Below are 12,418 nucleotides of genomic sequence, written 5' to 3' on the forward strand. Positions count from 1 at the left end.
TTCGTCTGATGAGTGCTTTCGCACGAAACTCGGAGTAACAACGAATTTCTTGGCTATCCATCGCTTGATGACTTGTGTGCCATTGCTCCATCTTTGATGTAGAGCACCCTTTTTCGCAGCTGTGGGACCTGATCTTACTCTGTATTGATTTCAATGTATATATTGGCCTTATTATTTGGTGACATGGGAGATACAGCTGATCATCGATTGTGTGCGTTGTGTGTGTGTCTGTATGTGTGCTCTCTTTGTTTGTGAATTCAGAATAGTGTGTCTACTCGTGAAACGCGGCGCCCGCATTGATGTTGCGGATAAAGACGACAAGGTGTGTCTGTCTGTCTGTGTTTGTCTGTGTCTGTGTATATGTGGGTAAGTGTGTGGGTCTGCATGCATGTGTGTTTTTGCTATCTTTGCACACAGTATAGAACTGTGTGGGATGGAGAGGGTGGGGCGGCGACTTTTAACTTTTGCTGGTGGCCTAGCATGTTTTTCTCTGCTGCTGATTAGTTTCTCTGCTTTCTCACTCTGTTGTCCTTGTGTGTTTCTTTACCTCTGTGTACATCTTATGTGTGTATACGAATGCAGACGCCCGAGCAGCTAGCACTGGAGGTGCCGCACGTTGATGTGGTTACATTGTAAGTTGTTCCAGATGGGCGAGGGAACCGGATAATCGAACACACATACCGCATGTATGCAATACTATGCATGACGTATGCTGTAAATCGGTAACCAACGATTTTCTTCCGGATGGCGGGGGATCCGGCTAAAAGAGGACCGGTCAAACGAGGTCTGACTGTACTTGTCTTGTCCGTCTTTCTCTTCCATCATGTCGATGATACACAAATAATAAGTTTAATAACAAATAATCTACGTGGAGATGATAATTTTAATATAGCTATGAATAGGATGAAGGCCGCAGACATCACGCAACTACGTTACTTGCTCGAAATGTATGTGTATTTTATAACAATAATATTATTGAAACCCAGAATCTATTTTCTTGTTCCTGTCATCAGTGGGAAAAAATACGGAACTAAAGGATACAACCAATGAAACTGAAGTTAAGTACTGTAATAGAAAGGTGTTAGAAATACCACATAACATCATGATACGAGTGCAATAAAAACACTAGAGGAAACGCAAAAAGGTAACAAGATTACATAACCAAAGGTGAGAAGGCACTGAACGAAGTGTCAACCTACGAATACAACCTCAGTGCAACAAGGTGCTCTTTCTGCTTACACAAAACAGGCTTATGAATACGTATACAATTTGCCTCAAGGACTTTCAACTGCTGGACATAACGCGCACGGCACAGTACAGAAAAATGAGAGTCATCATACACACCAAGACAGTCAGGACGAGATAACAAGTGTAGATACACAGCCGACTTCTTACGATCAACACATTCACCCGCCTCATCTCGCTCTTTCCCATCCGACTCCTCCTCGTTCATCTCATCGTCCTCTTCCTCGTTCCGCTCGTCATCCTCACGATCATCATCACCGCCATCATCCGCCTCGTCCTCTGTCTCTTCACCGACCGTTTCGTCATCCAATTCCTCTTCCATTTTCTCATCACCCGTCTCATCCTCTATTTCTGTACAGACCACTTGTCTCCCATTTGCTAGCTGCTCGTCCCGTGACCGGAATTGTTCCTCCAGATCCGCTTCACTCACTGCGCTGTCACTTTCCCCATTTCCAGCATCACACCACATGCCACGGTTCACTTGTCCGCATGCACACACATTACGTACATACATGGATCACGTGTTCACGCATTCACGCCCGACCTCAATAACAATAGCCTTGAATAGGGCACAAATGTGCAGTATTATCAGATGTGATATCAATCATATGTGATATCAATCATAATAATTATTATTATCATCGATATGTGACGGTGAAATTCTCACAACAGCCAACCCTAGAAGGCAACCAAGAGCCACTAGTCAAATAAATTGAAACTAAAAGAAGTACACACAATCAGTGGTTCTGAGCTCCACTGAGGAGACTAAACGTGTTCAAACAGCCAGCTGCTCAGAAGTTAATTAAATTAATGAATAAAGAAAGAAAGAACTGATGGAACATCATGATACGCACTGGCTGCAACTATCTGTCTACAGGTCAGGCAAAGGAGGCAAGTCATCGGCTTCTTCCTCTGCAAACCTCTCAAGCCGTGGCATCAACTGCTGGACCGCCACAGGGGCAGCAGTTCTTGCTGCCTGAAGACCACTGTTTGCATGAAGGAAGACGAGTGCATCAACGTTCTCGTGCGTTAGACTTGCTCGTAGTTTGCTAACAATGATGCCAGCCGCTGAAAATACTCGCTCCGACGGCACAGAGGTGGCAGGTATGCACAACACGCGCTTTGCCAACCTTGCCATGGTGGGAAACCTGTCCGCATTCGTCCTCCACCAATCGAGTGGGTCCACAGATGAGCCTACTTGTTTCTCCGTGAAGAATTGGGTTACCTCCACCTCACAATGCTGCCGATGAAGTTGTGGATGGCTCGACGCTAGGGCACGAGAAGAACAACGACATGTCCTCTTCCATAGGTCGCTTGGCAGGTGGCTCCAGAATACATTCGTCATCAGAGCTGCTCCCATCGCTGTCGGCAGTGATTTGAGCACACACCCCGCGAACAATCTCTGACTTCAACTCGTCCTTGTCTTTGTCACTGTCCAAGAATCCGAGGCTCCGTGACCTGGGATCCAGTGCTGCAGATACAGATGGCAGCGAGATTGGGTCAAATGGATCGAGGGAAAACTTCACCTCGATTTCCATCGCCAGTGATTTCCGGAAATCCGCAGCCGATGCCGAGAGTTCCTCATTCGCAATACGAAGACCACGTAGCAAAGACTTGGCCACTGGCACCACCAACGTCTGTGTACAGTAGGTTTCCCCACCAAGAACAGTGGTAGCCTTTGCTGGTGCCTCCAGTGCTGCCACTATCTCCTTGGCGAGATTCCACTGGTGGTCCTTCAACTGCAGGTGCCGATGGGAGCTCTTGGTCAGCTCGGGGTCTTCCAAAACCGCCATGATTGGCAGCCTCAGGTGAATCAGGCGCTGGAGCATCAGAAAGGAGCTGTTCCATCGCGTTGGAACATCCTGGATGACTCGTAGAGGAGTGCCAGACTTGCTACCTGACGCCATAGCTACTTGCTTGTTGTTTAGCGCCTCTGTGCTCTTGGCACTGTGGCTGAAGTGGCCAACAAGTTGCCTGGAAGAAGCCAGCAGTTTCGTGACAGGCCGTGATGCTGTTATAGCATGCCTGATGCAGGTTTGCAACCGATGGGCAGTGCAAGCTTGGTAATCCCAGTGATGTTGGCTGCGAAGAAGTCTGCTCGCTGCCATCTGGTTTGGTGCTTCATCATGGACTAAGCACTGCACGGTGTCATGCGCAATGTTGAATCTGCTAAGAACTGCTTCTGTGCTGGCAGCAAGGTTTTCCGCTGTGTGACTCCCGTTGAAGCGCTTGGTCTCAAGAACGTGCGACACCAGTTTCCAGTCGTCCGTGACATAGTGGCTCGTGTACGTTACAAAGGAGACCACAGCCTTCGATGTCCACGCATCCGTTGTGATAGCAATTGATGTAGCACCTGCTAATTTTGTCACAAGCTCCTTTCGTGCAGCATCGTGCCGCCGACGCACCATGGATGCGATGGTCGTCAGTGAGGGAACGGTGAATGAAGGTTCCGCGAAGGACAGCAATTGCCTGAACCCAGGATCGTTTACTATCCCAAGAGGACGCATATCAGCAGTGACCCAGTGGCGATGAGCCCCCGAATCTGAGTTGACCTGGCCGAATTACAAGTTCTCTTCGAGTGCGATACTGCAAACGATTCCATTGGCTTTGTCCCAACCGTGGTACGTGTTGCTGCCGCTGCGCTGCGCTCGCTCGGCTCGCTGCCTTTCTCACTTTCCCTCTTCTCCTTGTAACTTTGGCATGTTAGCAGATGATTGGACAAGTTCGTTGTACCACCCGTATATTTGTATTTGCCCTGGCAATGTTTGCACAAGACTTGCTTTGACACTGGTTGGGAGAAGTGGTCCCAGACCTTCGATCTCTGACCGGTCTTTCGTGGTAAGCCAGCCCCGCTTGATGACGATGCTTGTTGCAACTCCATTTTTCGTCAGACAACACTACACTTCACTCAAGCCAACTACTGCAAACGAAAATCACTCAACTACGAAAGGAACTCTTGGATGTGACTGCGAGACCCACGAAGAAAACTGAAGGAGCAGCGACAGCTAGCACGTCTTCTCCGAGTTTCGCTACACGACTGTATTCACGGAGCCCTTCACATCTTTCGTTATGTAAACGGCTCCGTAGTACACGATGACTCCCGCTCGATCCCACGCGCAGGGATTCCTGCTCAGCTCAACCGCGCAAACCGGTACGGTAGCTATCCATAGTCGCGTGTACAGGAACTGCTCTCCTCACAACCAAAACAGTTTTCCAGAACCTTTCCAGAACCAAAAGAAGTGCATGCCGCACTGCCCCTGACACTGGAAGCGAAAAGGTGAGAACTCAAACTGCATGCAGCATAGCACAACTTTGAACTAGGTACGCGGAGCGCCGCACTGACACTTTCCTACATGTACCACCAGACCATTTGGCAGCCGTATGCGGCATTGCGTGTTACTTTTAGCGAGAGTACGCTAGTAGGTCTACTAGTACAGTCGTCCCTCTCTAATCCGGCACCTTTTGCTACGGCATTTTCTGCTGGATTAACGAGGGTGCTGGATTAAGAAATCCTGCCCTCTGACCCGGCCCTACCCAATTGCATGCATGTATCATACGTCAAAACGCAGGGGTTTTCCGTGTCGACCCCAATATTTGGTGCACGGCTTTATATTCTCAACGTTTCTCCCGGAATATACACAGTGATAAAGTAAAACAGAACATGTTCACATGTATACGTACTCTTGCACACACACGCACAGTCGATTTACGACTGCCGGATTATGAAATCAAACTACGTGCAGTTTGAGCGATTCGTTTCAAAAAGTCACTGCCGGAGGCGGAATTCAAGTGCCGGATTAAGATGTAGGAATTGAACGAAAAAAATCGGTTTCGTCAGAAAGTGCGCCGGTTGGCAAGGGTTCCGGATAAACAAGTGCCGGATTAGAGAGGGACGACTGTACTAGTACTCTGCACGCCTTCGGGGCTGTGCACGTACGAGTATGTGACTTGTGACCATGGTTGTAGACTGCATGCACAACACTGTGCATGCATGCATGATCGAGTACTCGAATTTTTTCCGAGTACTCGATCGTTCAAAAAAAGCGATCGAGTACTCGAGTATTCGGTATAATCGTTTCACCCCTACTTGCAAGTCATGTTTCTAGCTCAATCGCGCGCTCTAAGTGAGGCTAGTGAATTTTATTCAACTTGCACTGAGTTGTATATACTGCTTAGTGAAGTCACGGTTGGAGTTTAAAAGTGTTGCCTCCTTCGTGTTACTGCCGCTGCTGCTTCTGCTGATTGTGTAGGCTAAGGGTGGCTCGCCTCGACTCTTTCAACAAGGAGACAGGGGATGACGTGATGGGTGGAACAGGTATGTGTGTTGCTGGTCGGCAATGGCAATAGCAAGGTGCCAGGACCTTCTATCGCTTTTAAGTTGTATCTGAACCAACAAGAAAGTCTAGTTCAGCAGTAGCTGACACGTATTGTACGAGCTCTGTATGAGCATTGTATTCATTTGATCATGGCGATGACTGCTAATACTAGTAATAGCAGTATAGCAGTATAGAGTGGAGGCAAGTGTACCATGGCCAAGCACAGCATGAAAGAGAACCTAATCATGCATGTACACTCAAGCCTCGGTTATCCGGACCCCGAAGTTACGGCCACTTCAGTCTACCACACACCCTTTGGGCGAGTTTCAGTGGAAATATTACTACTCTGTTGGCACTTTCATGGAAATAATGACCTCACATGCCTTATCTATAAGGTTTCCCCATTGAAATGTATGTGATTGGGAGTTACGGACATTTTGAAGTAGTTACAGGCGGTGCCTGGTCCCGGACCGCCCGGTTAAATGAGGTATGAATGTAGTTGAAAGGCACTGGTAGATGGACTGCAGCAGTATAACGCTGGCTGACTGGCCTGTGTTCCACCGGTGGATAAATGAGCAGATGTGTGATGAGTACGTGGACCAGTGCCTGGACCGGTGCCTGGATTAGCGTGTGGGTGCTGCAACACATGAACAGACACTCCATCGACCACAAACGCATAGGAACATGCTCTTGTCTCAGCATACGTGACGAAGCGTTGTTCTCCTATGGTCCGGGACACCTAAGAGTGATTTTCTTTGGCACGATTCTCTCCATCGCGTACACATACATTCACCTCCAGAAGATCACGGCATGTTTTAAAAAGAATTTTTCATGTGAAATGTTATGCCAGCATCTGCTCACGCGCATGCCTCACCTTTTGTTCGCGTTTTGGTGCCATGTTTACCGGTTGCGTTGCGGTCTCTGACCATGGCCGTGTGTAACACGGAGAGAGAGCGCGATAGAGCAACGCTGCTCGGGAATGCTCATCAGGTAGCACATGGTCGTTTACTGCTTGCTGAGAGAAAAACGCACACCTGAAGAGGCTTGTCCTGTGTGCACGTGTGTGTGTGTGTTTGTGACGTTCCACGCGTTGCCGTAATGGCTGTGCAGCTGGCAACGTGTCTCACGTCTTCAAGGATTTCTCTCGTCTGGCCGCAACACAGCCGGAGCTGCTGAAGAGAACGGCCGAGGGCGCTGTGGTCATTCCCTCGCCGGGTGGCCGACGCTTTTCGGAATGCTGACGGCTTGCCGCGTACGTGTGGCTCCGTGCCCTGTGTGTGTGTGTGTGTGTGTGTGTGTGCTTGCGTGTAGGTGTGTGTGTGTGTGTGTGTGTGTGTGTGTGTGTGTGCATGTGTGTGTGTGCGTGTGTGAGTGTTATCCGAAGTAGTTCACCATCACTTAGAACTGGTGTATTAGGCATTGCATTCCGCACGGCCAGTCTCCACACCAGTGGACGCGGCCTATGATAGCAAAGGCCAGCCATACCGTTGCGCTGCATGGCTGCATGGCTGCATAGCCGGCTGTGGATGTCAGCTACACATGCCGTTTCCTGGTGCAGCAGTAGTCAGACTTCCCTGCATGCCTAGCTCACTTGCAACAAACCGCGTTACCTACCGATACTCATGAGTATATTTAAAAGCAAGCAGCCACATTATGATGTCCTACTCCTAATTATGATGTCCTATTCCTAATTTTCTACATATCCCAAGGGCAGCCAGGTGCTGACCGCCTTCATTCAATTTTTGTTTACGTCGGAGACGTTTTCTTTTCTGAAACCGGACTTCTAGCATCTATCGAGAGCAATATTGCATCTCAACTCGAAATTTCCCTTGTATCAGCCATGCGGCGTCTCTGCTGCCGCTGTCCTGCTTTGCTTTCCCTGCTGCTCGCCGCACCGAGGAAGCTGTCGGTGTACAGTATTGGTTTATGCATGCTGGCGTGTGTCACGCTTGTGTGTAGAGTGCTTCTTCACCATAATCTCTCCCCGTCCTATTCCCAAGGGGTTGCCATGACTGTACGCTTTGTACGCATCGTATTAAATCTCTCTTATTTTGCTCCCGTAGGGTTTGTCATGTACGCTTTTCACGCTGTTGGTCGGCCTGCGGCCAGTTTTGTCGTTGCACGCTGACTCGTTCATTTTCTTCACATATTGAATTTGTAGTAGTTGTAGTAGTAGTATATGGTAGTACACATAGGATTCTAGCAATGCTGATTTACCAGGGCCTCTGGAATGGACTATATTTCACAGGATTTGCTGCACGAACTTTCGCTTCCACAGTTTACGATTTCAAACGGGTTTCAGAGCATTTTGCCATCAATTTTGATTATTCGTGTAAGATGTGTGCTAAATATCAGGTTTATATGAACTTGCTTTGACAGGTTTTTTTTTATAAACTTCGAGTATCAATATTTATGTGGCCCGATATAGATCGTTCCTAATAATTATAACATTATCTCCTCGTGTTTTCTGTTTTTTTTTCTACAACCCAAAATTATTTCCGGCCTAATACTGTACATACAGTGGGTTGCTGCTATGACTGACCTCTGTTGGTTCTGAAGCTATCAGGACTACTAGTGTGTGCCACCATTGATGCATTCATCTTTCTCATTTGCTCTCATCCTAATATTACAGCTATCTTTCATCCATGTCGAATGACGGGGGCTGTGCGTATCAGACAGTAACTGACTTTGGTTGCTCTTCGTCAGGGAGTCGTACCCAGGCCGTTTTCGGTTACAACTCCCTGCTCTTCGTACACTGACTTTCTTCGGCTCCTCAGAGGCTTCCGTTTTCTCTGTGCCGTTTTACCGCGCTCGGCTGCCGTGCTCGTGCGTGTGGTGAATAAATGAGTGTCGCGTTCCATGTGCCTCAGGGGCGTCGCACACGGTACGGTCACTACGGTATTGACCGTACCACTTTTTGCCCCAGATACCCCGTGAATAAACAAAATACACTGATCTGGGATATAAAATTCCAAAATTTTCGGCTCAGCCACCACTCCCCCACGAGTAAATTGTACTTTAGATGGCTGACTGTACCACACTAAAATACCTTCCGACATTGCCCCTGTGCCTGGTGTGTTCTGTCAACTTATGTGGTGTTTACTCAACAGTGCATGTGTAGTGAGCTCACGCCTGCGTCACGTGGTATTATAAGCTTGCACAAGAATTGAATTCAATCTCTTTGGTCCGTCGTTATAACGACAGCAACAGCACCCATTGTAGCCCTCTCGTCATGTGAGTTGTAAATACTTGTGTAGCTTCCAGGTGGTATGTCACCAGATTGTCTGTTCCTACTTGTCAGACTCTACCTGTTTGCCAACTCCAAATCAGGGAGTTGTTACGACGTTTTAAACGGTATATACGACTCCCTGCTCCAAATCGTTCTGATTGGAGACTATTAATCCAAGGGGGGATTCGTTGTTTACGTTCGCTTTGATGCATCATGTGTAGCTAGAACACCTGGGTGATGGGAAGAGGCAGAGGAGGCACATGCCTGGCATTTGCACTCACCTGACTGTCCTCACACTACTAGTATCCTTTTCCACTGCATGGATTCTCACATGCGTGACCTTACCAGGGAGTTGTGTTACTAGTGTGTCAAGGTAGCTACAACTCTCCAAAGGTTCGGGTAAGGAGAATATCTTGGCCTGGGCTGGGGAGGGGAGGCTCCGAGCTTCCCCCTCCCACCCCCTACTACTTCTAGCCCTGCCCTGTAGCCTGATGGCAGTCACGCGTCCGACTCCTGTTTAGCACGTGATGATCGGTGAGTCGACACTCCGCGACGGAGACGACAGCCTTACATAATACATACGTGTAGCCCTAGCTAGCTTAGGCCCTGTCCATATGCCATCGAGATGCTTTTCTTTGCTTCGTCGTTAGTAGACGTTACGTCTAGCGTAGCTATCTTCATCCCTTGTGCGTAGCGAATGAAACAGACACGACGCACAAGCAAGGCAAAGCGAAATCGATGTGCATCAACACACCAGTCAGCCTGAGCTGAGTTCAACCAGTGCAGTCTGGCATGATTTACTCCAACGGTACATAATAATATCACTCACTGACCGACTCTGTCCTAACTGACCTAAGACTAAGTCCTTCACTGCTCTCGGATCTGTCAGAATCTGCAGAATCCAGCACCTGCAAACTGAACTGCAAAAATCTTATCCGTAGATTCTGCGAGCTTCGAAGTCACGTCGTTCCCGATTTAGCGCTGTCTTGTGTCCCGGCCTGTTTCTGGACTGTTGCTCGAACGGAGTCGAAGCATCACTCGTCAGTAAAACCGACGCATCATGGGCATGGCGTCGAGGAATCGAGTGGTATTCATTTCGCTCTTGGTGGTCTCATGTACTTTGCAATCGCAGGCATCCCCACTGGCACTGGGTCCTGGAGACGAACACCATCATCAGAAGGAACGCACGCCCGCAGCAGCAGCAGCAGCAGCTGGATCTGACGACTTGCACTATCTACGACTGGCTGGTATCGACTCCACATGCCAACAGGCCGATCTGAGTCTGAGACGTGTGAGTGCCGGAGTGGGCGATGAGGCCGATGCCGATGAAGGGCACGGCGGGCGAGCAGTGCGCGCCGCGTGCAACGCCGACCCGGAGTGCCTGGGTTACAACAACAGGGGCGTACTGAAACAGCGGCTGCACCCCGAGTGCCTCACCAAACAGCACGGTTCGGTGCTGTATAGAAAGACACGGCATCGGAAGACTATTGGCCTTTCGCCAGTAGTGCCCATTGTGCCTCTACCGGAATCGTGGCATGTGGACACAGGGAATTCCGTACTGCAGGGTGATTTCAATGTGACTACGACGTCGACAGACCCGGACGTGCGGCAGTTCATTGATGATGCCGTGGAGCGCTACTGGGGACTGGTCGTCACACACCGCAGCTCACCGCCATCTTTCACCGGTGGTTTAACAGCGCTGGAGATCGCCGTCTCGTCCAATAGCTTGGCCCTGGGCCTCGGTACGGACGAGTCTTATGAGCTCATCGTGCCGAGCGAGGGCACTGCCCGACTGACGGCCGCTACCGTGTTCGGTGTGGTGCACGGCATGGAGACGCTGAGCCAGTTAATACAGTATGACTACCTGACCGGTGTCTATCACATTGTCAACACGCCGCTGCTGGTCACGGACAAGCCGCGGTTCGCGCACCGCGGCATTCTGCTGGACACGTCGCGGCACTATCACAGCGTTGGCATGCTGAAGCGCTTTCTGGACTCGATGAGCCACGCCAAGCTGAACGTGTTCCACTGGCACATCGTGGACATCCAGTCGTTTCCCATGCAGTTCCGCACCCTGCCCAAGCTGGTGCAGGGCGCGTTCACGCCGCACGAGGTCTACACGCCCGGTGACGTGATGGAGATCGTGCGCTACGCCAGGGCGCGCGCCATCCGCGTCGTTCCCGAGTTCGACACGCCCGGCCACGCCGCGTCCTGGTGCGTTGGCTACCCAAATGTTTGCCCGTCGCCGAGCTGCACCACGCCGCTGAACCCAGCCACCAACGATACGTTTGATCTGATCTCGACGCTGATCACAGAGAGCAAGGGTCTGTGGCCGGACGACTACATGCACCTGGGAGGGGATGAGGTGCGTGCAAACTGCTGGGAATCCGTACCGGCCGTGGCTAACTGGCTTAAAGAAAAGAACTACACGACCGATGATGCATATGGGTACTTTGTAAAGCGTACTCACGCACTGGCCCGCTCGCTCGGCCGCAAGAGCATCCACTGGGAGGAGGTGTTCAACCATTTCGGTGGCGCGCTCGACAAGGACACCATCTTCCAGGTGTGGCTTAGTCATAAGACCGCTGCCAAGATTGTGGCCGAAGGCTATCAGTGCATCCTGAGCAACTCGGACACCTGGTATCTGCCGCATCTGAGCGTTAGCTGGGAGAAAATGTACATGAACGATCCCTTCATGGGAATCACTGATCCGAAGCAGCAGAAGCTGATGCTGGGCGGTGAGGCATGTATGTGGGGAGAGACAGTAGATGATTCGGACCTCTTCAATACAGTGTGGCCGCGTGCAGCAGCAGTCGCAGAGCGCCTTTGGAGCCCTGTGTGGGCCAACTCCACCGGCAGCTTCCTGCCCCGACTTGTGAGGTTCCGTTGCCTACTCAACATGCGTGGCTATGGAGCAGCGGCTGTGCATAACGACCTAGCCAGGTCCGCTCCTCCGGGGCCAGGCAGCTGTGAATTTCAATGACACATCACAACTGTACGAACATCATACATCACTTCGAAATCTTAGCCAGGCGTCAAATTTACAGTCGAAACTTCTGTTGCCAATCACAATGGGCTGAGAGGATTGAACTTACTTCTTTACAATGTCGTGTGCATGTCAAGTACTGGCTTCAATATACAATGGGGCAAAGCTGAAACAGTGGATACGGAAATTCTGTTTCTCTCAATCACCTGGATTTCGTTTTGCGAAACACACGCCAGACAGTCCGTTACATCGCTTGAATACAATCGAACACAATCTCCCGTTATCACTTTTAAAGTGGCACAGTACGTGCATGCTCTTTAGCCACACTTTACTTTCAGCCATGCATGTAAGGCTGTAGGGCCTGTATTGGCCGCAGTCTCAGATCCGTTAGCGTTTGGTCGGATCCAGATACCGGTACGTACGAGTCGTAGGGTCTACGATGCTCTACTTCCGTATTTGTATTCATCGATTGGTCAGATCTGGATCCAGATCCACCAGATTTGGACCCGGGCAACCCTGCCCCGGGAGCAAGGTTGACTGGATCCAACGGATTCGTTTTGCCAGAACAAGGGTTTGCGTGTTCAGTGGGAAAGAAACATTGTTGTACGGATACAGTACGTTGCACCATGCTATTTATGCCAG

At 50.0% G+C, this 12,418-nt stretch overlaps 2 protein-coding genes across 2 annotated transcripts in view; both read left to right on the forward strand.

Annotated features, from left to right (window-relative positions):
* The window catches only part of LOC135818152 (arf-GAP with coiled-coil, ANK repeat and PH domain-containing protein 1-like), a 38,400-nt gene extending 30,193 nt beyond the window's left edge, over positions 1-8,207 (forward strand). Inside the window, exons 27-30 of the mRNA XM_065331491.1 lie at positions 262-322; positions 583-632; positions 5,496-5,560; positions 6,672-8,207. Of these exons, the coding sequence (XP_065187563.1) occupies positions 262-322; positions 583-632; positions 5,496-5,560; positions 6,672-6,802 (307 nt within the window). The 3' untranslated portion in view covers positions 6,803-8,207. The remainder of the gene's footprint in view (positions 1-261; positions 323-582; positions 633-5,495; positions 5,561-6,671) is intronic.
* A 1,181-nt stretch (positions 8,208-9,388) lies between these two features.
* LOC135818154 (uncharacterized) lies at positions 9,389-12,360 on the forward strand. Its single transcript, XM_065331496.1, has one exon. It carries the CDS (start codon positions 9,851-9,853, stop codon positions 11,771-11,773), a length of 1,923 nt encoding a protein of 640 aa, XP_065187568.1. The 5' UTR covers positions 9,389-9,850; the 3' UTR covers positions 11,774-12,360.
* Positions 12,361-12,418: the final 58 nt, after the last annotated feature.

Source organism: Sycon ciliatum, chromosome 5, assembly GCF_964019385.1.
Source record: "Sycon ciliatum chromosome 5, ocSycCili1.1, whole genome shotgun sequence".
Classification (NCBI taxonomy): Eukaryota; Metazoa; Porifera; class Calcarea; order Leucosolenida; family Sycettidae; genus Sycon; species Sycon ciliatum.

Coding starts and splice junctions, on each gene's coding strand:
- LOC135818154 (XM_065331496.1), top strand. CDS start 9,851: ATGGGCATGGCGTCGAGGAATCGAGTGGTATTCATTTCGCTCTTGGTG.